Here is a 24,191-nt window from a genome sequence, read left to right as displayed (position 1 = left end):
GGCCACGACTCTTCTTTGCTCAGCTTGACTTTCTTTTACTTTCAACTCCTTTTTATTTTCCATCTTTTCTCTCTCTCTCTCGACTTCATGATTTAAATCCAGGCTATTTCTACTACCTTTGTGTAGAAAACTCTCTCCCTTCCATCCGTCATTCAACGGAATGCCCGATCATGAGCCAACCCCCTGAATTCGACCGCGATGATCGCGAAGATGCTCCGTTCCTTTCCTCCAACTCCAACTCCCGATCCGGTCCCTCTGAAGGGAAACCTTCCGATAAGCAGCAGGATGCGGCGACCGCGAGGAAGATCGGGTTTCGTTTGAAATTGATTCTTTTCATGATGATCTTGGCTGTTGATATTGGGTTTGCTTTCTTAGAGGGTCCGATGGTACGCATTCTAGAATCTATTGCTTGTCGGCAGTACTTTATCAGTGTCGATCCCTCTCAGATCGATGCCAATGGGAATGTCCCCGAGAGTCAATGTAAATTGGCGGAGATTCAAGCAGAGTTGGCTGCTGTGAAGGGTTATCATATGTTTTTTGATGGTATCTTGAGTATGTTTAAAATAGTTGCTGTCCTTTTGCTCTGTTATAATACTCTAACCAATGCTTATAAGGTGCCGCAATGGCCTTTCCTTATGGTCTGCTGGCAGATCGTCGTGGTCGCAAATCAACGCTCGCCCTGGGTCTTCCTGGATTCGCGGTCAATTCTATTATCACGGTGGCTGTGATGTGGTTCTCTGATATATTTCCATTGCGCGCGATTTGGTTGTCTTCCTTGGGTTGGTTGATCGGAGGTGGTCCGGTCGTCGCTTTTGCGATTATTTGGACAATGATGGCGGACGTGACGACTGAATCCGAAAGGTATGTGGTTGTACATTGCATTGCATCGGGGGTAATACCCCATGCTGCAACTGCTGCTACTACTCCGGCTAACTGATTTCTTAGAGCCAAAATGTTCTTTCAGTTTGGGATTGTCTCAATGGGCGCCGATTTCGTCTCAACAGCGGCCAGTTCTTGGTTAATGGCCATGAATCCCTGGATCCCACTTTTTATCGGCTTCACCATTCTTTTTCTGGGATTGTTTCTGGTCCTCCTGCTCCCGGAGACCAAGCATGCTTTTACTTCACAAAAGTCTGATGATGTACATGTGGAATTGTCGGAATTTGATAATGACTCCGAGCCCAAACAGCACATCAACAAAAGCAATGACAGCAATGACAATGATAGTGACATGAATACGCGTCCATCAATGGATGCGCATATGTCATGGAGCTATCCCAAAACAACATCGCGGGTCCGATCCTGGTGGGATACATTTCGGACGAATATTCGATTTTATGTTCGGCCATACCTTTTCATTCTCGACCATAAATCCGTTCTTCTTCTTTTATCGGTTTTCCTGATCTATCGACTCAGTCGTGGGTCTTCCTGGTTTCTTACGCAGTATATATCGACCCGATACCATTGGACTGTGGCGGAGGCGAATCTACTCGTCGCATTTCGACCGACTGTCACTATTCCCGTCTTTTTATGGGGTCTCCCGTACCTCAAGAAGTACTACCTTGATAGTCGACACTCCTCTACGCAAAAAGACCTTTCCCTCGCCCGGGGGAGTATTATTTGTTTTACACTTGGCACCTTGGGTATTGGTCTTTCCCCGGCAATCGGGACTCTGATCCCCAGTATGATGCTCCAGGCGTCCGGGTCCGGATTTGTGTTTTTAACGAGATCCATCATCAGTACCCTCGTTGATCGGGATCAAACTGCCCGATTATATACAGTGATTGAAATCCTTCAGTCTGTTGGTAATGTCGTGGCTAGTTTAACCATCACTGCTGTTTTCCAATTGGGTCTTCGTCTTGGAGGATTCTGGATCGGACTGGCTTGGATGGTCACCAGTTCTTTATTTTGTATGGTGGCCGCCGCCATCTGGGTCTTTCGTCTTCCACCCGCTCCTCGCCATGAAGACTTTGTCGTGGGTGAGTTTGAAGAGTAGTCTTTGCATGATAGATTTAATGTACAGTATATTATCCTTTGTATAGAGATTGCACTGCTTTTATAGAGAGAGATATATATATATATATATATATATGCCTATACCATAACAATATGGTACTGTATCGTATCTTATCACCTTAAGCTGATTACCCGATTCGGAAACTCTACCAATTTAGGCTGATTCTGCAGGATGACACCAGTCACGTGGCTTATCATCGTTCCTTCCGCAATTGAACTTCCTTCCCTTTCTCAGCTTTCAAAAGTTTGGCAGGTGCGATGGAGAAGTTCTCACAATTCCGCGATCGAGGCAAGTCCCTTTCCACTTTTCTCTTCTGTCTCTCTCCCTCTCTTCTTCTCTTCTCTTCTCTTCATCCTCTCATTTGATATTCTATCATCCTCATCTTCCCTTTGCTTCCCTTCCAAATGCCATGCTTTTGATTAACAATAGAACAGGCTCGGGCATTGCGCCCTTCCTCCCAATCCCCTCAGAGCCTCTCGGTCTTCAAGCACCACTGCGCGTCTTCCTCTTCTGCTTCAGACTGCCACTTTTCCTCTTCGTCACAGTCGCCTACTTCCTCATCTTGCAATGGCTACCGATCGGCTCATTGGGGAAAAAGGCCGCGCTCTGGTGTATCCTCGGGGTACCGAGTATATGGTGGATTGACCTTCAGGTGGATGGCGTGCGAAAAGGGTAAATTCCACACTGGCTCTGAATATGCGACTTTTTACTCTCGCTAACACATATTTCAATCTAGATCCCTTTCCAAACACCAACAAGCTCGTCTCCCACAGCCTGGCTCGGTCATCGCTTCGTCCTTTACTTCTCCCATTGACGCCGTCTATCTGGCTGCTATCTTCGACCCCATCTTCACTGCGTCATATCCAAACACCAAACAGGTCGAGCGCATCTCCCTGCTCCAGGCTATTTTGCGCGCCTTTGCGCAACCCTCTGTCTATCCCGAGCCCGGTACGAAGCTCGTCGATGTCGCATCGCTGGTCTCAAAATACCCCAATCGCCCGATTGTAATTTTCCCCGAATGCACCACCACCAATAGTCGCGGAATTCTTCCCCTCGGTCAATCTCTTCTTGGTGTTCCTGCAAAGACCAAGATATTCCCTGTCAGCCTCCGCTACACTCCCGTGGACGTGGTGACTCCGCTTCCTGGCAGCTATCTCAGCTTCATCTGGACTCTGTTGAGCAAGCCAACGCATTGTATTCGTGTCCGCATTGCGGAGTACGTTCAACGTGGGGCTAGTCTTGATACCCCGCCAACACGGTCGACCCGAAAGTCAACATTTGAAACTAACACCCTCGATGCACTGGAGGAGGAATCAAATCAAGTTACCGCCGCTGATAGAGCCTTGCTCGATCAGGTGGGCGAGTCACTGGCTCGACTGGGACGAGTCAAACGAGTTGGGTTGGGGGTACAGGAGAAGATTGATTTTGTGAAGATGTGGAGTAGGACAAGGAAGACTTGGTGATGAGCTTGAATTTTACCCGATTCTATAGATATTTTTGACGATGTATGGATTTGATGTATCACCGTTATGATTCCAGCGAAGATTACTAGCATTGAAAAGCATCCTCCTTCGTCTATAGTCCTTTGTTCCTAGCACCGTTATGTGCTGGTGACAAGTCAATATTCACTCCTCAGCTGGATTGCTTCGCAGATGTTTTACGGCCAAAGCATCTGCTTTTGCCAATTTCCCTCTTTCGTCTGCTGAAATTGCACTCGTTTATGCAAACGACTGGAATCGCCCTGCCAAAACTCCACCATCTCAGGCGCAACAGCATAAACCCGCCACTTGGTCACACCAGCAAATGGATCCTCCTTCAATAGATCCGCCGTCTTAGCCAGACTTTCCTGCAAGATCTCAGGCCCAGGAAGAACTTCACTCTGTCTCGACGCGATTGCGCTGATCCTAGACTCAACCGGTCTATCTTTATAATCCTGCGCACTTTCTTCATCAGGCAGTGGAGCAGCCTTCCCCTTGATTCGAATCTGACGAGCCAGATCAGGCCAGTAGAAGGTCAGAGCAGCCCTTCCTGTCTTTGTGAGTTGTTTGCCTTTGGGACTATCCGCTTTGATAGCGAAATGCCAGCCCCGCTCATCGACGTTCTTAAGTATCAGGACTCGGGCATCGGGGTATCCTTCCTCGTCCACGGTGGATACAGTCATTGCGTGAGGCTCACGTACGCCCAATTCGACGGCTTCGTGGAACCATGCTTTGAAGGTCTCGTGTGGAGTAGAGGGCAATGTGTTGATGTTTAAGTCGAGGAAGGGTCCTTCGAGGACTTTTGTCCTGCGAAGTTCTGTTCGGAAGGACTCTGTCATAAAGTAGGTTACCTATTTAGGTATATGATTGGACTGGGATCACTCTGAAGTAATTACAGAAGTTCGAAATAGCCATGTATTGAGATAGAATGTGTCGTTGGAAAAGGGATAGTTAGTAGAATTTGTTTTCATACTATGTAGAAGTATTTATGTCGACTCATTGGGATGAGTCATGGGGTTTTTCAACTGCCATTGGGAAAAGGAGGACTCAACACCCTTGGGCAATACTACAGAGTGCAATTTTAGAATATCCCCTAATATTCTTAAGTAAATTCCGTACAACTATAACATTCACTAGTAGTCTAGTAGACCATTAACCATGTTGAAGTTGGCAATATATTTTTGGTCCACGGAAGGGCTTCCGTGGAGTACTTGGAAGTACATCGTCGAGGAGTCATTCTTTTCCTCTCTACATGCTGCTCTTTTCCAAAAGGTTACTAGGCAGTAATAACGTCCACGTAATCTACGGTAATTTACCACGCAGTTCTCCTTGTAGTTGAAACTTGGGAAGTTTCAAGTTTGTGGATAGAGAATCTCAGGACAGTATGCATACTAGTGGTAGTATTTTATTGTTTGAACTGAAGTCAATGTATTGACAGAACCGCTAATAAATCAACACAATCACAAAACACAAACACGATATCCACGGAAGTGCATTCTCTTAATGTCAAGGGATCAAAGATCATTTCCAAGTGCATGTTCAGGGAGCGCCAACACCAGATAGTCAGTAGTCAACTACATTACAAAATGCAAATCTGCAAAACAACGTCAAGTCACAAAGCCTTATTTCAGTTGAGTCTTGAGGGATTCAATCTCCGCGGTCAGGCTCTCCACCTGCTGGGCCTGCGCGGCGATCGTCCTAGTCTGTGCCGAAATCAAGCTCTTGATCTCTGCGAGCTCCTTGGAGATGGAGCTGCTTGGGACGGCGGAGTCGCTGGGGGAAGGAGTGGGGGTGGTAGAAGTCTAGATGAAGGTCAGCAAGTGAAATAAAACATATATATATATATAAAGGAAAAGAAGTAGAACAATAAATGAGGGGACCATGCTGTACATACCGAGATACGGGGTTCAGGCTTGGGCTCAGGCTTAGACTCGACCTTAGGCCCGGGTTCTTTAGGCCGGAGAGGGCTGCTCACCCGAGGAGACGAGGTTTCAACAGCAGGTGAGCGAGGAGTACGCTCAATTGGTTTGGGGACTTCCTCGAAACTGGAGTCATCATCCTCATCGGCTGTGCTCGCTTCGTCTTCCTTGTCGTCAGCAAATTTGTTCACCATTGCGGCCATCGAGGCACCCTGATCTTTCATGGACGCGGCAGGGCGAGCCACAGGAGTTGGCTCTGAAACAGGCTCACGAGCAGCTGGCAGAGGTGTTGGCTCACTCTTCTTAGGAGCAGGCTCAGCCGGCTTAGGGGCAGGGGCATCGATGGAGGTGGTAGGTTTGTCCTGAACACCCGAAACCTCCTTGGCACCCTCGCCATCATATAAGCTGGCCATGGAGATCTTGGGCGGAATCGCCTCTTTTCCGCCTACCCATTCATCGACACTCATGGCTGGGGTCAGGCCAATAGTGGGTGGGTAAATATCGTCCTGGAAAGTCTCGGACTTGCGAGGAACGATGAAGGAGATTGGCTGAATATAGGTATCGTCAACAGTCTTGTAAGCACGGGTCAGCTCGGTGTCGTGCATGTTAACACCGCGCTTCGGCATAAATGCAATACCGCGCTGAGGATCGGCGGACTTGTATTCGTCGAGAGGCTCAAACTTGTTATTCTCCAGCTCGAAGTAGCGGATGTTACCATCACCACGGCCAGCCAAGTACAAGCAGTTAGTGGAGTCATCCCAGAAGGGCATGTTGACACCAGAATTCTTATCCAGAGTGATGAAGCCAGTAATAGGTTCCTGCATGGCACGAATATCCCACAAAGCGAGTTGGCGGTCACTGAACTTGGAGAAACCAGTGGTGGCGATTTGGTCGCGCTCTCCAAGCCAGATGGCGCGGCTGTTTTTGGCTCCGACGTGACCCTTTGTCTCGGAGACAGCAGTCGCCTGGCGAGGATCCCAAATCTTCAATTTGTTGTCATCCTTCTTATCCGCGCGGACCGTAGTCACGAGGCGGGCTCCATTGGCACTCCACGATTGGGACTGAACAATGTTACCAGCGTTGAAGGTATGCTTCTCAGCTTCATTCTTGATATCCCAGATCTTCACAGTATCCGATGAGGTCGTGGCCAGCACGTCTTCGGCAGCGGGGTTGAACGACACGTGGCCGACCTTCCTGCAGGGGGAGGGGGAAATGGTTAGTCTTGCGCCCTCACGCCGCATGTCGCCGGCATAGATGGTGAGGGATTCTCACTTGGACTGGCTGCTCAGTCTGCTGAAAGGCTTCAGGCTATCTTCAATGCTATCAATGGCCTCGGGATCGGGTCGGACAGTATGGCTCTCGGGGACTTTCCAGAGGAGGACCTAAGAGTGATCATCATTTAGCCCCGAGATCCGAGTCTGTAAAAAAGAAAAGAAAAAAAAAAGAAAAAGGTTTACCTTGCCGTCGTCCGAGCCTGAAGCAATGATATCGTCGTGGAAGGGATTCCTGAAGAGTAATTGTAAGTGCGCACCCCTCTTGTCTGCTCTTCTCGTTATATCCCTTACCAGTCGGTGTCGAGTACGGCGGCAGTGTGGCCACGGAACAAGGGAATGCGCTCCGGGAGCTTGCCAGTCTCATTCAGAGGAATCACAGCAAAAGCTCCACCGCCGCTGGCTTGCCAATTGACCGACAAATATTTCGGATTGACCTATATTAGAGACCGTTAGATCGACATTGAGGCGAAAAACGTCAGGGGGGGCCAGTGGTGCGAGGGAATTGCACACCTTGACTAGGTTGGTATCCCAGGCATTGTTCGAGACACGCAAGTTATCGTAACATTGGTCCTAGATTTCCGCAAAGACAAATTAGCATGGAAGACTCAAGACAGGGCGGGACATGAACTGTACCTTTTTCGTCGGACGCCCGTAGACGTGGCCTTGCCAGGTTCAACAACGGTCAGCCGGTATCATTTGGAGGTGCGGGACACTTCAAAGAATATAAGATACTCACGATATTTAGAGGCACGAACGAAACGCCCAGACATTGTGAATATCGACAACCCCAAAAATTCGAGGATCTATAAGGAAAAACACAAAAGAAGACAAAGGTTGAACGGAGAAGACCCAGCTGTCCACCAGCAGCAATTGAGGGAATGCGGGAACTGGGGCCTTTTGGGTGTTTCAAGCGGGCCGAGTGGAGTCCGCGCTGCGCTCAGCGGCGATTGGCGTGGCAAGGTGGATGTTGTTGTTGTTGTTGTTGTAGTTGTAGTTGTATGTATTATGTATGTTTGTATATATGTGTAGTTAGAGACGAGTCAATGTGCATGAACGTACAGATGATGATTGAATTAGAGAAATGCATTTCACAATCCAACACGCCCAGCAAATGCGACTGTCGTCGACTTTTGGAGGGAAATAGTCACGTGCTGTACCCTATAATGTATTTGATACGTAAATTACGGTATTTGGGGAAACCACCCACGCTAACCCAACCGGGACTAGCGTATGCTGACTCATCGTTTGTTTACGGCGTCTCTGGAGGAACGAGAAGCCTCTCCACCTTCGCAATCGTCAATTGTCCATCACTTCGTCAAAAACGACAGTTTGATTCAAAGAGGAGAGTGAAGAGAAGGAATTGTGGCTGGTCGAGAATTGTCTCTTCTTGCCCGGATTATCTACTCCCCGGTGCCCTGGCGATCGCCAACTCCTACTACTAATACAATGGATGATGAGAATCTGGTATGTTGATGCGCAACACCCCTCACGTCGCAGGATCAACATCATAACCAACCACTTCGTCGCAGACTCACCTCCGAGCGTCGACTCGGTCGCGTCTACCTCAACCAGGTTTGCGCGAAATGACTTCCGCTACAACGAATTCGCGATCGGGCATCTTGCCGCCCGGAAGTATCGCCAACAAGGCGACCAGTGTTTCTCGTATGCATGAGCTACTCATACCCCAGGCGCAAAACATATAACGGAGAATGGTGCCGATGGCTAATGATGTTTGTGAAGCTACTCGACCGAAAGCCCCGAATCCTACGGATATCAAGCGATCGGGATCAACTATGCGACACACGACCAGCACAACCAAGCCGCATACTCGCGGGAATTCCTACGCCTCATCCACCATGTCCCGACCCGGTCCAACTTCAACTCGCCCCGGCGCAGGCGGGTTCTCATCTACCGTTGGTGCTGGAAGCATTCGCCCGACATCCGCAATGTCAAGACCTGCGTCATCCATTGGGACTCGAAAGCTCCACGGTTCCTCGATCTCCCGTCCGGCCACATCGATGGATACTCGAATGGATGATGCAGCAGGAAGCATCCTTGGAAAAAGAAAGGGTAGGCAATGTTCTTCTTTATCCCATGACATTTCCCCCGTCCGTTCTGGATCCCGTCAGGGATTGGATCCGCGGAGCAATGATATACTCCTGTCGTCCCTCGACGACTGTGTTATGAAATTGAGCTCCAAGCTTTCCCATATCTCCCTTGCGGATAGTCATGTCTCCAATGGCATGCCATGCCCATTATCCCCGCAGGTTCAGATGGATTACACTCCGTTTACTCCAAGGGGGTTGGAAGTTTCGTGCTGTGCTGTCATCACGAGAGAATCTCAAACCCAGCGGACTCCATTCGTTCCCATTCAGCACAGCCCCAAGAGGAAACCTATCCCTTTATTCCTTACCAAGAATTCCACGATCAAAAGTTTTAACAGTCCTATAGATACCCAATGGGACCAGGAGTCGAGAGAAAAAGAAATGGACGATATGTTTAACCATTTCATGTCGCGCATGAACCAACAGGGTCAGAGTAGCGCAGGCCTGAAAGAATCGGTTGATTTTTATAAAACACGGAGTGAGTTGATTTCCAACAAAGATTGGAATTATCGATCTAACATACTGCCTTAGTCGACGAGCTGGAGAAGTCCCGCGACGCCCTTACAGAGACCAATACTAATCTGCGCGTGGAGATGGAGGTCCTGAAGTCTCAGTTCAATTCTGCAGAAAACGCCTTGAAATCTGCACAGCGTGAGCAAGAGATTGCCATAGACGATCTTGAAATGCGCCAGCGAGTCGAACTGGAATCTATTCGTCAGGATAGCAAGAAAGACATAGAGGCTCTCAGTGCTCGCCATCAGATCGAGATGCAAGATCTTCGACGAAAATATGAGAATGAGATTGAAGACGAAAAGGCCTTGCGCGTCCGCGAGCTTGGGAATTTGACCTCGCAAAACGCGTCTGCCCTTCAGCAGACCGAAATGGAATTGAGAGGCAAACTCCGTGAAATAGATGCTGTAAACAGCCACCTGGAGGCTACTAAAGCCGAGTTGGACCGAGAGCGAAAACATACCAACGAGCTCCGTCAGAATCTAGACACAGCTAGCAGCAACAGTGTCACTTTGGAATCCACCATCCGAGCCCTCAAAGCCCGTATAGAGTTCCTTGAGGGTGGACGAGAGGAGCAGTCTCAAGCCTTTGAGCGTTGCAATCAAGACATGATGGACGCTATGGCTGAAACCGAAGCGGTCAAGGAGAAGCTGCGCAGAGAGGAGACGCTACGTCGGAAACTGCACAACCAAGTCCAGGAATTGAAGGGTAACATCCGTGTCTTCTGTCGTGTCCGCCCTTCTTTGAACAGTGAGCCTGCTACCCACATTGCGGCGATGCAGTACCCAGATGAGAATGAAGACGCCAAGGAGATCAATATCATGGGCCCCGAAGAGAAGAGCAGTCTCGGCACAGTCACCCGCAAGAATAATAACTTCTCCTTTGATCGTGTGTTTGGCCCTCGCACGAAGAACGGCGAAGTCTTCGATGAAATCAGTCAACTAGTCCAGAGCGCTCTCGATGGTTATAATGTTTGTATCTTCTGCTACGGTCAGACCGGTAGTGGTAAGACTTATACTATGTCTTCACAGGATGGCATGATCCCACGTGCTGTCCACCAAATATACGAAACGGCTCAAGGTCTGGAAGAGAAGGGTTGGCGCTATAAAATGGCTGGCAACTTTGTGGAAGTCTACAACGAGAACCTGAATGATCTGCTTGGCAACCCCGATGAGCTGGATAAGAAGAAGCATGAGATTCGTCATGATATGCAGCGTGGCAAGACAATTATCACCGATATCACCACTGTTCAGCTGGACTCGCCCGAAATGGTGGAGTCTATTCTCAAGAACGCGGATGCCAACCGCTCTGTGGCTGCCACCAAGGCGAACGAGCGGTCATCGCGATCCCATTCTGTCTTCATTCTCAAGCTCATTGGCGAGAATCATATCACTGGCGAGCGCAGCGAGGGTACTCTCAACTTAGTCGATCTGGCTGGTAGCGAGCGCCTGAGCCATAGCGGGGCGACAGGCGAACGTCTCAAAGAGACCCAGAATATCAACCGTAGCCTAAGTTCCTTGGGTGATGTGATTGCTGCTCTTGGACAAGGCAAAGATGGTGGTCATATCCCATACAGGAACAGCAAGGTATGCTCTTTTCCGAATTATTTGTCTGATACATTTCTTTTTCTTCTTCGCTTTCAAATTCTAACACATCAATCCAGCTTACATACTTGCTCCAATTCTCCCTTGGTGGTAACTCGAAAACACTCATGTTTGTCATGGTCAGCCCGCTGCAAGCGCATATGTCGGAGACTTTGACCAGCTTGAAGTTTGCTACCAAGGTGCACAATACTCATATCGGCACAGCCAAGCGACAGGCTCGCGTTCGCGATGCTTAAATATCTTGATACCTCTTTCCTCTTGCATATAGTACAGCTCTATTTCTCTTATGTTATCTTCTGGGTGGAGGTCTTTGACGATCCTGTCCTCTACCCTGGCGTTTGTGTGAATTCATGATGATCATTTCCATGACTTTTTGTGACTATGAGCCTGTTGGGGAGATCCCAATTGTGCTCGACGTGTGATTTAGAAATGCATAGTACCAGCTTCTAACCCGATATCTTAGTGTTCAACCCTAACATGAAGTTGTCTGAAACATCTGAAGTGTATCAAGAATTAAGTAGAGTAGGTAACCAAGACACCTTAAGATCGAATATTCGAACCACAGTGATCGTCCTAGTCATTCAAAGACTAGCAATTCGCTCTTCCAAAATATTTTTGTAGCAAAAAAAAAATCGACTGCTACTTGATATGACGTCACGAATATACAATACTTTATTCTGTGGAAATATCCTGTTCTGCTCAACAACTATTTAAATCAGATATCTCCCAGATCAATATTTGAACTAGTGAATACAGCTTTTTAATCATGCAAGACCTCACGGGATCATGTTATTGTCGCAAGATTGAATATCGACTCCAACTTGCATCTCCAGAAGATGCGCGGACCTCGCTATGCCACTGCCGGAATTGCAAGGTAGACACCCCCCTAACCACCATTGCCAGGCCGAAACAAGAGATCTAAAAGATTATTAGAAAGCATTTGGAACCAATTATGGATTGACCGCCAAGGTTCCGAAAGAGGCCTTTCGCTATACAAAAGGCTCCCCGAAAGAACATGCGGCTGACAATGGTTCGGGCACTACAATCTACCGCGAATTTTGTGATACGTGTGGTAGTTTTATCTTAGAATATGGGGTACAAATCCCCGATAATATCCTCAACTGTATCATTGTCTGATATATTGCTATTTTTTCTAGGAAATGGCCAAGGATAAGTTTCGTTATATCGTGGTTGGCTCGTTAGATACCCCCGAGGCGTTGCCACCGAAGGGAGAGTTCTTCTGCAAGGCGCGCGCAAGTTGGATGCCGGAAATCCCTGGTATGTTCATGAACGCGCCAAATATGATCACATCGCGTCTCATTTAGATCGCTGATGTATACAGGTATCTTCCATAAACAAGAGATCAAACAGTAGACGAGACTTGCATCGCCAGATCAGGGTTATATCAAAGATATTATGCAGGGCACAGGAAGTGTGGTGCTTTCATGTTATGTTTGTCCATTCACAGGAACACTTTTTATAATTAAATCCGGAATAATCAGCTTTTCTTGAATAGACACCCCATTCAAGTAATCATTACTATCCACTCGGCGATACCCATCCTCTAGAGACTTCTCAATACCTGCTTTTACATGCCTCTTTGCTGTCCGATCCCGCGCTTCACTAAGATCTGTATCGACAAAGACGCGGTAATCGCAGAGTCGAGAGAGATCTCGCCACCCAGGCTCGTCAAGGAGGAGGTAGTTCCCTTCGACGATAATGATTGAAGAATCTGGCGTGATGGAGATACCGTCTTGAACGGGGTCTTTGACATTGTGGTCGAATGTTGGTGCGGTCAGGATATGACTAGAATCCCAACTTGCATCCTGGGATAAAGGCGTATTGTCGGCCCAGTCACGCAGTGTCTGCATGAAGTTCACGAATCGGGAGACGTCAAAGGTCCACGGTGCTCCACGACGAATGTGAGCTTCTTTAGCGTTGGGAAGTTGATCCAATTCATGGCGAGAAAGATGGAACCCGTCCATTGAGAGTAAAGATGCATGAATGGTCGAATTCTGGTTCAAATAATTGACTACTGCTGAGGCTGTCGTTGTTTTTCCTGAACCAGGAACGCCGGCGATGGCTACAATGTAGCGTGGGTTGTGGTGGACTCGGGCTTGGTGGAGGATGATATCCGCTAAGCGGCGATACTCAGCGTCCATCTTTTGGATGTGAGTATGTCTTTCATGATCCTTCGTCTGGAGGAATTGGAGGATATGCATAATTTGACGTACGTTTAATGGATGTGGTGAAGAAGTATAGCGTACTATCCTAGATATCCGCCAATATCATATACGATTTTCTTTTGAAGGACGCCTCCTGGCAGCACACAACAATATTTTCAACGGATCATAGTGGACCGATAGAAGGTGTCAATCTATGACTTTGGCAAATGCTAGATGTAGCTCTCAATTTCCTGGGGTATGGCCTTGCTATGTAGGAGATGGTGGACCTTCCCCGGGCCACAGTGCTCCACGGACGAGTGTCCTCCGATAGCGATGCTGTCGGGGTTGATCCGATTCGGCTCGCCGAGAAATTCTACTGTATGCATGTTCATATGTATATACAATACAGGGAGCTTCCGTAATTGCTTGTCGGTTGGGGTAGTACCGTATGGGGGTGGAGAGATCAAGATCTTCATATCGCCATTGTTGGTCCTTGGCGCCGAAAGTGGATGTCAGTTGAAGAGACCCGCTATTGACCCCATTTCTTACCCCGTCTGGAGAGGAATAGAAGTGAGAGAGAGGAAAAAAGAATAAGATTGAATTCCCAATGCCTCACAATTCGATTGGGAGATGTGGTATTGGAGGATTTGAGAGAGGAGAGTAGTATAGATTCCTAACTCCATTTGTAATGCACTCCCTTCAGACTGAGCTACTCCCAAGTGTGTTTTCACCACCAAAGCAATCTTCAGTATAATAAGATCATTATAAGGCCATTATTCATCGTTTTGTACGTCGTCGGATGTCGTTATGAAAGTGAGGTATCAAGTGGATCGTGACTGGTCATGGATTGATAGGGTCAGGGTCCGGTCTGGACCGGGAGAACCTTTAGTCGGAGGGACGATAGGTCTGAGCGTTGGAACGGGGACTTTTGGCTTGGGCTTTCGTTTTCTCATCTTGGTGTTTGCCGTCGGGTCAACATAGAAACATAAGAGTTGTTCCTGAGTGCAGTGAGAGCATTGAGGCCGGGCATGATCACAGTCAACCTGCCATTCTCGACAGGCTTTACAGTCTGCGTAGGGCTGGCGGGTTGAACATGAAGGAGTCGGCGTCTCGCAAGGATGGCCCCACTGAGTTGGCCATAGCCAGTCAGAAAGACGTCCACAGATCCCCCCGCGACAAGACAGTTTGGCTGGTGGGTTTTGACCCGGGCTGGGCAGTCTTGGGTTGGTTCCCGTGGGGTTGGACTCTGTTCATCATCCGTCAATAGTCCGAACAAGGGGAGGGAGGGGAGTAGTAGAAGTCCATGAAATCTAGAGCAGCACGAGTATATATACATTACATCCTGAATAGATTCAATATATACACGACCCATGCTGAGAAGACTTACCGAGAGGCCACGTTCATACTCGCAGCTATCCCTGTCTCTGCCTGCTATATCTGCGATATCTGCCGACTTTGGGAGGTGACAAAGGAAAAGAGAAGAAGAGGAAGTCAAAAGACAAACCCAAAGAAGCCCAAGACTAGGCGCATGCCTGTTGACTGTCCCGAGTGGAGTCTGATGACTTGGCCCCGAGAGAGAAGGGTGTGTGTGTGTGTGTGTGTGTGTGTGTGTGTGTGTGTGAGTCAATGTGCCCCCATTTTGAAGCTCTCCAACTGGTTGGAGTCTAGAGTGAAGTTATTTTACTCGTTTCTCTTTGGTGGGATAAACTCCCGCATTCCAGAGATGTAATTCCTTCGCAGCATGTATCTAATAAAGCGTGTTGTTCTTTGTCATTCTTTCAAAATGATCACCGCTTGAAAACTGCACCCAGATGTTTCTTCTATTGTATCCCAAATGAATCGCATCACTCATACCATCTCTGCCGATCATCGGGATCTGGCCCAGTGTTACCACCGCATTATTGATGCCACTGACGAGAATGGACAGACCTGCCATCAGAACCAATTTACTTGGCAACTGGCCCGTCATCTGGTGGGAGAGGAGGTTGTATTATTCCCTGCGATGGAAAAGTATATTCGTGATGATCCAGTAATAGATGAAGAGCAGCAGGATTTTCATCCCCATCCCCATCAGCAGGTGAGTATAACTTATACCAATTCTGTACCAAGCTTTGTCTTCGATTTAGGGTCAGCCTCGAGCTGAAAAAATAATTTTTGCAGATCAAAGAGAAGCTTGAAATCTTTCAAGATCTTCATTGCTCCGACCCACGCTTCGTCCCCACCATCACCGACTTGATGGATGATTTGGCCGTCCACATTCACACCGAAGAGACTCTTGATTTAGTCAAGTTGGAATCGGCCATCACAGCAGAAGAGAGTGACCGCTTGGCTCGTTCATTTTGCCGCACAAAATGGTTTGCTCCAACTCGTGCACATCCTTCGATGCCAGACCGTCCACCCTACGCGACAGCGGCTGCCCTCATCACGGCCCCACTGGATCGTCTCAAAGATCTTTTCTGCTGGTGGCCTGATCCAGATCTGTATTTGGGTCCTGAGCAGGAGGAGTAGTTTGTATTTTTATTTTATTTTTGTGTCTATTTCCTCTTCAGGCATACATAAATACTGTCTTATGGTGGGAAAGAAAAAGAGGTTCATAGGGAATTTCCGAAATATAAGATTGACAAATCCACAACTTGTGCATTTGAAATGCATACAGTTCGAATAGAGACAGTTCGGATTCGCTCCTAATTGGGGCAGACCAGATGACAGCAACAGGTGATATTTCAGACCATCCGCCATTAACTCGAGGTTTTATGTACAATCAAAGTTCCGCTGCCCGTTTGTCCCTTTTTGAGTGTGGATTAAATGCCCGACTGCTGGCTTCTATGCTGGCTGGATTCTGATGCTCAGCTGGTGCGTATACTTCATGTCGGGGTTCATCCCAGCCCAACTCGTTACTGAGAAGGTCTCGAGCTTCCTCTTCAGTGACATTGGAAACATCAGGGCTTTTTAGCGTCCTACAAAGATGGCGTTAGAAAGTCTCCGAATGAGAGAGATAGTTTGCTGTCCTCACGCTTGATATTGACGCATTGCGCTGGCTCGTTCTTCGGCAGTGACATCCACCTCTTCGTTAGCAGGGGATCTCGACATGGTAATCTGCAAATGAATTGATTGCAAAATCCAGTGTGGAGTAAGCAAAATCTACGAATAAGGCATTGCAACTTGAACCAATACTAGACAAGTCATCTAACTCCAACATGGCCATGCATCCAATTCTTGTCTGGCCCAGCGCTGCGTCATGGCAACGTCGTGCTGGCAAATTATGGAAGTCCAATCCCGAGCCATGAAATATTCTCTTATTTATATTTTCACTGAATGTATGGTACTGGGATCTGAAAGCCATGAGAATGAAAGAGGAACCACTGGCACTGGCCAAGATGATCGGTCTCCCGTGAACTTATCACGATTCAACCCAACGGTTCGAAGCTGAATTTCGCTCCTACGGCGATGGAGATGGCTATCAACTTGTGAATTCTTCAGAATAGGCTGTTGCCTCTTCATGTCGCCTTCTCTATGGACTGGATTCAATGAGCTTCACCTGATGTCACACATATGTTGAGTGGCTGCAGTGGCCAATATGAGTGCAATAGATGGTATATAAGAGACGGACAGATATCCCGACCCTCTGTTCATGGTCATCATCGCATCACCGCTTGAAAAGTGTTTCTTCATCCCGCGACAGTCGGCACCGGTTTCAACGAAACGAATTCCGGCTGATCTCATCTCCCACTTTGGGTCTGTCTACAATCTTGTATCTGGCTCTTGTCCGGGTCAGCTTCTGCTAGTACCGGTTCGCTATTCGCCATGCCGAATCCTTTTAAAGAGAGCAGTCTGTTCGAAACTGCCAATGGCTCTGGTTCGATTTACGGCCGAATATTCCAAAGCCTGCATCCTGCGGGGACCAATCCAGGGCCCTACGAGATCGCTCCTCTACCCGTGGCTGAACTAGAAATGGAGGATCCTTTGAGTGCAGAATACCGGTATTACGATGAACCACTTGGTATGTGTGGAGTTGGGGGAGATACTTTGCGAAGAGTCGCTGATGGCTTTGTTTGCAGCGCAGGATAAAGGCGACGAGAGCGATCGGCTGCGAAAGACGCGACCATTGCCAGTTAATTTATAGACTTCCTTGGTGGTTCAATATCTAGAACTGACGCAGCAGTACAGCAGAAGTATGTTCTACTGTATGTAAACTGTCCATGCAAACTTGATCATAACACTTTGTACAAGTCATACTATTGTGAGTCGTAATCATAATAACACTTAAGTGATAAAGCAGAAATTGATTCACTTCTATATGTTGTATGCTGCATGCAGTATTACACTATTGTTTCACCACTGCACTCCGCAAGTTCGCGTAATATGCAGTTATTGATCACTAGTAACTTAATAGTACATAAACTTGTTTGATTTAATGATATTCCAGTGTATACTTGTAACTCGGTCCAGTCAAACTATACACTTCTTCGTACTATGTAGAGTCAATATCAACTTGTCTTGGCATCATCCATGCATTTCAACTTTTCTTTCTTTTAATTTCCCATCAACTTCTCACCATCAAAATTCCTCACTTCATCGCCACCCTGAGATTTAGTCCTTCCAAATCATATACTGTTCTTCTCTTCTCATGCAGGGACTATTCTAAGACCGTTCAAAGTGGAGAGTCCCACCATCTTCGCGGGTGTAGTCTCCCGGATCGACGCGGGCGCGCCACAGCAACATCATTGGAATGTGAGATGATTCATTCGATCATCCAGCACTGAAACAGACCTTTGGACTCCCCAAGTGCCATTCAAAGAGACGAGGAGATTATTCCGTGGCCAGTTGAATCTCTTCCCACCCCTTTTGGAGCTCGTCCGATGACTTTCTTTTTAGTGGTATTCTCCTGTTTCACCGGTGGTTTGGAGCTCGAGCAATCATGTTTCATGTTGACACTACCAGCACTTTAGGCGCCGGACGATGACCACTCGTGCCCTTGCGAGATCTCCACTTTCATGAAGAATGAGTGATTGTCCACGCTGGGTGGAGTGACGACTTAGGGCTAGACTACAGAGACTATCGAGCTTTTGGTCTGGTGCAGTCCTGTCCATTTCTTTGCCATGGCCCAAGGGGCTTCGATATGTTACAATGACCAGGCACTGGAGGCTTGTCACTGGTGGAGAGAATGAATGAGTGGAGTGAAAAGGCCAAGCAGTACACAGTAGAAGTTCCTTTAGCCTACAGTATTCTTGGATTCTCTCCAGGGATGTACAAAATGCCAGAGATTGCCCAAGCTGGCGGCCTCCGCTGTTTTTTTCTTCTTCTCTCCACGCGTACATTCTTTTGCTCCTTTTTGTTGACGATCCGGCATTGTCGAGCCTCTCTTTTTATTATTTCTTTATTTCCTTCTGATCCCTTCGTTTCTTCTCCTTGCGCTGCTTTTCTCCTTTCCATTAGTGAATTGCTAGCCAAGCTTTTCTACCTGTTTGATTCTTCATTGTGAGGAAATATGGTTTCCTCGTCACTTTCGCTCAGCGCTGGTTCGCTTTTCCTTCTGGGCCTGGCCTCTTCTGTTACAGCCGGTCCAAGTTATTCGCTGGTCGAGAACTGGGAAGGTGAGAAATTTCTGGATTTCTTCAACTTTCATGTTGGGGATGACCCTACCAATGGTTTCGTCAACTATGTCGATAAGAGTACCGCTGAGAGCTCGGGACTGGTGAAGGTCCTGGACTCTGGCAGTGTTTATCTTGGTGTCGATCATGAAAAGAAAATCTCCACAAGCGATAAAGGTCGTGACTCTGTGCGCATCGGCAGCAAGAAGTACTACGATCATTCCCTTGTCATCGCCGATATTGCTCATATGCCTGGCAGCGCTTGTGGCTCCTGGCCTGCCTTCTGGTCTGTCGGCAAGAACTGGCCCAATGACGGCGAAATCGATATTATCGAGGGTGTCAATTTGAATGACTATAACAAGATTGTCATGCACACTGCTGGAACCTGCAGTATTACTGAGACTGGTATGTCCGGGAGTGTCAACGCTACTGGCTGTGGTGAGGACCTAGGTACTGTCGGATGTGTTATCGAGGGCCAAGAAGGTAGCTATGGCACCCCGTTCAACAAAGAAGGTGGTGGTGTCTATGCTATGGAATGGACCGAGGAATATCTCAAGATCTGGCACTTCCCTCGCTCCAAGATCCCTGAGTCCATCACCAATGGCAAGCCCGATGTCAGCAAATTCGGTACTCCGATGGCTCTAGTGCAGGATGCCTGTGATGTTGCCAAAAGTTTCAAACCTCAATCTTTCACCTTCGATGTGACCTTCTGTGGTGATTGGGCTGGTGGTGTCTTCGGTGAATCCGGCTGCCCCATGACCAGCTCTGATTCTTTCCAAAGCTGCCACAATTATGTTGCCTCGAACCCTGGCGCTTTTAAGGAAAGCTACTGGGAGATCAACTCCGTCAAGGTCTATCAGACTGGTGTTAAGGGAATCTCAGAGACCACAAACGCCCATACTGCTGCCAACCATGGCACTGCTACTCATGTCTCTGTTGCTCCAGACACCACAACTAAAGCCTCTGCTACCCAGGCTGCTTCTTCTACTACTACTCAAGCTGCCACAACTGAAGCCAAGGCCCAGTCTTCCGCTGCTCCTATCGAGAACTCTTCGGCAAAAGAAACCCACACTGCTGCCTCTTCTACCACCTCGGACGCAGTGGGTATCATTGGCGAACTGACCCCTTCTACAACTGCTGTTGTCGCTCCAACCACCAAGAACACTGCCACTGAAGCTGTTGTAAAGTCTGCCACCAAGGAGACTTCCGTAAAGACCACCCGATACGTGACTGAATTTGTTACTGCTACCACTACTCTGTGCCTGGATGCCGATAGTTCTTCTGCTGCTGTTCCCGTCAATCACGACACTGCCGTCGCTGAATCTGTCTCTACAATCACCTCTTCGGTAGTCGCTGAAACAACAGTTGCTGGAGAGACTCCCGCTGTTGCAGAAACTGCTAAATCATCTCCAGTACTCGCTGAGTCGGCCCCTACCCAAGCCACCAATCAAGTCCCCGCTGCTCGGCAATCTACCACCGCTGGTGAAACACAACAACAGAACACCAATGCCGATACTACTCAACCCGCTCAGTCTTCAGTTCCTACGACTCCCGTTGGGGCCGATGCTCTTTCCAACGCCTCTGATGAGAAGGGATCTTCCTCGACGCAACGTCCTCTGCCCACTATCATCCCTGCTCCCGGTGTCAATCCTGCTTCTGCGAGCGCCATTGCCAACAACCCGCAAACTTCGAAGGCTTTGATCCCTACTGCCAGTGGTCCTTCTGCTCCCACTGGTAGCACCTATCAAGGCACCCCGAGCAGCTCCGGCAACTTTGCACTCTTCACCAGTGGAGCAGACAAGCTGTCGGCGAGATTCTCGGTCTTTGCCGTTGCTCTCGGGTTTGCCATGGTAGTCTAAATTGTACTGATTTCCCTTTATTCTATCAGCGTTCCTGTGATTCTATTTTGTGGTGTTCCTTGTTTGAATTCGTCATATGTAATATAGGCCCTTTGTTCTAGTCCATAGATCGTGATAGTCAAACAATCCTAGCTAAAAATTGTTCTTCTGTCAATCAATGAATCAATGAGTAAAAAACCCCTTTTTGTCCGAATCTATGTTCAATGCATTTATTTAATCTCCCTTGAATGCCTTACCCGGATCTCCAACTGATATTACGCCTTTATCCACCGATTCAACCAGTCCCGCACGTAACAATTTAGTATCCCATCGTCAATAATTCTGATGCGCCCATTCCTTAATGTAAGACTGTCTCGTTCAGCCTTCTCCGTTCTGAAGCTCTTGGGGCCCAACTGCGAATTACCTCCATACATTGCCTCATAGTGATCGATCAGCTTGACCGCAGGATTGGCGTGTTCCTCGCCACGTTTCTCGCTCTCGCGCAGTAACCGCAACCATTTCTTGAAAGAGATAGTCTCAAACTGGAAGCCATTTTTCCTCAAAGTGGACAGCATTGAGGACCACGAGAAATCATGAGGATTGCAAATATTATACACCGAACAATCCTCATGCTCTAAATCTTTCAATATCTCCCCAGACGGGTTGCATGTCTCTTCTCTGTCCGCAGCACGTGAACGAGCTTGGGCTATCTCAACAATCGAAGAGGCTAACTTATCAACAGGAAGCCAATTGCAGCTTTGATCGATGTCTGGCAATGACTTCAACGTCAAAGCTGACCGGATAAGCAGAGGGAGGGCCTCAGAATCATTCCACAGACCCTTCTTTGAATGACCTGATACCTGTCCTATACGAAGAGAATATGCATGTGTCCCTGCCCGGTGTGAATTATTGACGATTTGCTCGCCAACCAATTTAGATTGGCCATATCCCATATATGCATCGCAAAGCTTGGCTGTGGACTCCGGAATGTCTTTGATGGGAGACCGTAAGATTGTTGAGACGGAAGAGCAGAACAGCAGAACTGCCGGATGGCTCTGTCGAACAGATAGTGAAAGTTGAATCAGATTGTGTAGCCCCCGTATATGTGGTTCGAAATCGGAGAGTGGAAGATGAAAATTGACTGGCCATGCAGCATGAATGATGTGAGTCGTTGAGTTTTGCAACTGATTGAATATGTCTTCATTTAGGCCCAACCTAGGCTGGTCCAGAGTACATGAAAGTGCCGTGACTCGTGAAGTTTGCTCAACTGAAAGATGAAGACCTTTATCCAGGAGACTTTGGAGGACGGCTTCCCGTGGGGAGTTCTGCCGAGTTAGGCAGAAGACAGTTGCAATCGAGTCGTCTTTCAAAAACTCATAGAGGATGTGGGCGCCGATAGACCCTGTAGCACCAGTAAGAATGACGCATCTGGAGCTCGCCTTCGGAACTGGGAAAGGAGTATGTCTCTCAAAATTCGAATATCTGCGGATTAAACTCAGCATGGTCATTTCGCCATCCTCTGAGGTTTCCACGGCCTTTCCTTGTTGAAGAGCACATATAGTTCTTGCGAGGCATTTGATATTCCCAGCTTCATATACCATATTAAGGCCAATATCCCCTTTTCGGAAGTAGAAATTTTGAAGTATCAGCCGGCGAAGTTGGATAGCTTTCAGACTATCAATTCCCTCTTCAAAGAAATTCGCGTCAACATTAGACAGAGCAATTTGCAGCTCATCATGACAAAATCTCATCAAAAATGACTCTGTCTCGACCTCATTCAACTGCAGTCGTCCACTAGCCTTCTCCGCCTGAAGATACAGATTCTCAATAAGATTGGCATATTGCGAATAAACCTGAGCTCGAATCATGGAGCCTTTGTCTGTTCGCGGGAACTCGGCTGTCAATGGAAGGGCAGCAACCATGTCCATAGATATTTGAGAGAATCGCTCAGCTCGAGAATTGGCGTCTTCTATGGTGGGCCAGACTTTCTGTAGGTATTCCTCATTAGAAATTTCGAGGTTCTCGGCCTCTTCGGAACGAAGTAAAAGCAAACCAGGAGTTGCTTTTCCGATACCAACAACGACAGCGTCGTGAACTAGACTATTCTGCTTGATTAATCCTTCAATCGGGAGCGGGAGCACTTTTTCACCGTTTAAGAGTGTGACTCTGTCATCAAGCCTTGATGCGTATTTCCATCGGTTCGGAATCGTGGGATGCGGCTCGAAGACGTCCTTGGAGTGGAACGATCCGGGTGGCTCATTTGAATTCGACGTTGTCAATGCTGGATGACCTGCTAGGTAGACGCATTCATAAAGAGAGTTGCCAATGGGTTTCATCCAGATATATGGCCCGATATTGTCGAAAAATTTCAGATAGTTCCAGTACGGATCTCCCTCGGGCCGAGAAATCGACTCTGCCACCAGCCCTGCCTCCGTTCTAAATTTGTCGTTAGATGGCTACAACCCCAGGGGTAATGACAATAACTTACAATCCGAAAGAGCCACTGAGCTTGACTCCAGCTCTTACGAGGCGGTCTCCAAGCTCATCGGGGCAAGGCGCACCACCGTATGTGACAAGCTGACATTTCCGAAGACAGTCTATTCCATAAGGACTATCGACCAAAAGTTGAAGCATGTATGGAACCGCCGCTACCGATTCAGGTTGCACGGCTTTCAGCACTGAAACCACGGATTGGGCCGTTAAAGGAAGTGATGTATTCCACATAAATGCAATCTTCCTCATCCACATAGCTTGCAACGCCGTCGATAATCCATGCAAGTGATACCACGGAAGTGGATTGAAAGAAGTCAACCCTGGCCCTCGAAGAGGATGTGTCATCAACGCACGGTGAGTGAGATAAAGAGGTTTTGGAGTCCCCGTAGATCCAGATGAATGAAGGATTAGAGCGATCTTATTTTTCCGTATTTCAGGATTACGAGTGCGACTTAACACAAATAGCGAAGTCTCAGTGTTGTCACTTGCACAAGCTGCATTCGGCATTGGGCGACAGCTCACCAGCTTCCGTTGTAAGATGTCCCCCATTGTCGAGCGAATGTATCCTGTACTCCCATATATGATGTTTTCGCAATTGGCCTCGTTCATCAAAGAGACACATGCTTCCCCAGACAGTCGTGGCGAAAGCATCATAACAGTATACCCTAATCGACTGAGAGCGAAAAACGTGATTACCATATTGATGTCCGATAGGGTGAGAAGAGCAACTATGTGGTCATTGTTCGGAGTATTGTTTTTCTTTCAAGAACCCTGTTAGCGGTGGCTAGAGTGCAAGTTCCGGAAAACATACTGGCTGGAATCCATTGCTGATCAACAGCGAAGCAACTTGATCGATCATCTCGTCCAGATCTTGCCCGTTGTAGTATGTATAAGAAGCAGCATCATTCTCCGAAGTAGGATATGCAAGAATTGGATTTTGGATAGAATCTCTTGCTCGAAGCCGAATCAAGTCGTCAAGGACATCGAGATGTCCATATCTTTGTATGAGAACATCAGAAGGACCCGAAAAGGTTGCTGGGGTCGTCTGATCCCCCCTTTGGATGCCCATGATTCCGACAGGAGTATTTCGCAACAGGAAAATAATTTGAAGCAAAGATATTTACCGAAGGATGCAGTGGTATTTAGCGTCTAGAGGTCGTGCCGAGGCACTATTTCAGCTCGCCTTTCGTGTTGTAC

General features: G+C 47.8%; 12 protein-coding genes across 12 annotated transcripts; 7 read left to right on the top strand and 5 right to left on the bottom strand.

Annotated features, from left to right (window-relative positions):
• Positions 1-170: 170 nt before the first annotated feature.
• N7469_003296 (putative MFS transporter) lies at positions 171-1,996 on the top strand (the record flags this gene model as incomplete). Its single annotated transcript, XM_056642216.1, has 3 exons — positions 171-552; positions 615-861; positions 946-1,996. 3 exons carry the CDS (start codon positions 171-173, stop codon positions 1,994-1,996), a joined length of 1,680 nt encoding a protein of 559 aa, XP_056501628.1.
• A 430-nt stretch (positions 1,997-2,426) lies between these two features.
• On the top strand, positions 2,427-3,480 carry N7469_003295 (lysophosphatidic acid acyltransferase LOA1; the record flags this gene model as incomplete). The annotated part of the gene is made up of 2 exons (XM_056642215.1): positions 2,427-2,689; positions 2,754-3,480. 2 exons carry the CDS (start codon positions 2,427-2,429, stop codon positions 3,478-3,480), a joined length of 990 nt encoding a protein of 329 aa, XP_056501627.1.
• Positions 3,481-3,674: 194 nt separating this feature from the next.
• N7469_003294 (pyridoxine/pyridoxamine 5'-phosphate oxidase) lies at positions 3,675-4,334 on the bottom strand (the record flags this gene model as incomplete). The annotated part of the gene is made up of 1 exon (XM_056642214.1): positions 3,675-4,334. The coding sequence occupies one exon, from the start codon at positions 4,332-4,334 to the stop codon at positions 3,675-3,677; it is 660 nt and encodes a 219-aa protein (XP_056501626.1).
• Positions 4,335-5,117: 783 nt separating this feature from the next.
• On the bottom strand, positions 5,118-7,458 carry N7469_003293 (coronin; the record flags this gene model as incomplete). The annotated part of the gene is made up of 8 exons (XM_056642213.1): positions 5,118-5,297; positions 5,390-6,608; positions 6,687-6,796; positions 6,872-6,920; positions 6,980-7,122; positions 7,199-7,258; positions 7,322-7,350; positions 7,425-7,458. 8 exons carry the CDS (start codon positions 7,456-7,458, stop codon positions 5,118-5,120), a joined length of 1,824 nt encoding a protein of 607 aa, XP_056501625.1.
• Positions 7,459-8,134: 676 nt separating this feature from the next.
• On the top strand, positions 8,135-11,143 carry N7469_003292 (putative kinesin family protein (KlpA); the record flags this gene model as incomplete). The annotated part of the gene is made up of 5 exons (XM_056642212.1): positions 8,135-8,152; positions 8,218-8,350; positions 8,429-9,271; positions 9,325-10,889; positions 10,967-11,143. The coding sequence occupies 5 exons, from the start codon at positions 8,135-8,137 to the stop codon at positions 11,141-11,143; spliced, it is 2,736 nt and encodes a 911-aa protein (XP_056501624.1).
• A 530-nt stretch (positions 11,144-11,673) lies between these two features.
• Positions 11,674-12,281, top strand: N7469_003291 (GFA family protein; the record flags this gene model as incomplete). Its single annotated transcript, XM_056642211.1, has 4 exons — positions 11,674-11,781; positions 11,841-12,002; positions 12,065-12,185; positions 12,250-12,281. The coding sequence occupies 4 exons, from the start codon at positions 11,674-11,676 to the stop codon at positions 12,279-12,281; spliced, it is 423 nt and encodes a 140-aa protein (XP_056501623.1).
• Positions 12,282-12,355: 74 nt separating this feature from the next.
• N7469_003290 (phosphoribulokinase/uridine kinase family protein) lies at positions 12,356-13,069 on the bottom strand (the record flags this gene model as incomplete). Its single annotated transcript, XM_056642210.1, has 1 exon — positions 12,356-13,069. One exon carries the CDS (start codon positions 13,067-13,069, stop codon positions 12,356-12,358), a length of 714 nt encoding a protein of 237 aa, XP_056501622.1.
• A 1,837-nt stretch (positions 13,070-14,906) lies between these two features.
• N7469_003289 (uncharacterized protein) lies at positions 14,907-15,580 on the top strand (the record flags this gene model as incomplete). Its single annotated transcript, XM_056642209.1, has 2 exons — positions 14,907-15,149; positions 15,233-15,580. 2 exons carry the CDS (start codon positions 14,907-14,909, stop codon positions 15,578-15,580), a joined length of 591 nt encoding a protein of 196 aa, XP_056501621.1.
• A 253-nt stretch (positions 15,581-15,833) lies between these two features.
• N7469_003288 (uncharacterized protein) lies at positions 15,834-16,162 on the bottom strand (the record flags this gene model as incomplete). The annotated part of the gene is made up of 2 exons (XM_056642208.1): positions 15,834-16,029; positions 16,086-16,162. 2 exons carry the CDS (start codon positions 16,160-16,162, stop codon positions 15,834-15,836), a joined length of 273 nt encoding a protein of 90 aa, XP_056501620.1.
• A 714-nt stretch (positions 16,163-16,876) lies between these two features.
• N7469_003287 (uncharacterized protein) lies at positions 16,877-17,195 on the top strand (the record flags this gene model as incomplete). Its single annotated transcript, XM_056642207.1, has 2 exons — positions 16,877-17,072; positions 17,131-17,195. 2 exons carry the CDS (start codon positions 16,877-16,879, stop codon positions 17,193-17,195), a joined length of 261 nt encoding a protein of 86 aa, XP_056501619.1.
• Positions 17,196-18,560: 1,365 nt separating this feature from the next.
• eng2 (putative GPI anchored endo-1,3(4)-beta-glucanase) lies at positions 18,561-20,522 on the top strand (the record flags this gene model as incomplete). The annotated part of the gene is made up of 1 exon (XM_056642206.1): positions 18,561-20,522. One exon carries the CDS (start codon positions 18,561-18,563, stop codon positions 20,520-20,522), a length of 1,962 nt encoding a protein of 653 aa, XP_056501618.1.
• A 254-nt stretch (positions 20,523-20,776) lies between these two features.
• N7469_003285 (uncharacterized protein) lies at positions 20,777-24,063 on the bottom strand (the record flags this gene model as incomplete). Its single annotated transcript, XM_056642205.1, has 3 exons — positions 20,777-22,937; positions 22,990-23,753; positions 23,806-24,063. The coding sequence occupies 3 exons, from the start codon at positions 24,061-24,063 to the stop codon at positions 20,777-20,779; spliced, it is 3,183 nt and encodes a 1,060-aa protein (XP_056501617.1).
• Between the last annotated feature and the right edge of the window lie 128 nt (positions 24,064-24,191).

Source organism: Penicillium citrinum (genome assembly GCF_028827155.1).
Source record: "Penicillium citrinum strain IBT 23319 chromosome Unknown utg000003l:1.0-4596430.0:1.0-4598250.0, whole genome shotgun sequence".
Classification (NCBI taxonomy): Eukaryota; Fungi; Ascomycota; class Eurotiomycetes; order Eurotiales; family Aspergillaceae; genus Penicillium; species Penicillium citrinum.
Note: the sequence above shows the minus strand (reverse complement) of the source record. Positions and strands in the feature narration are given on the sequence as shown.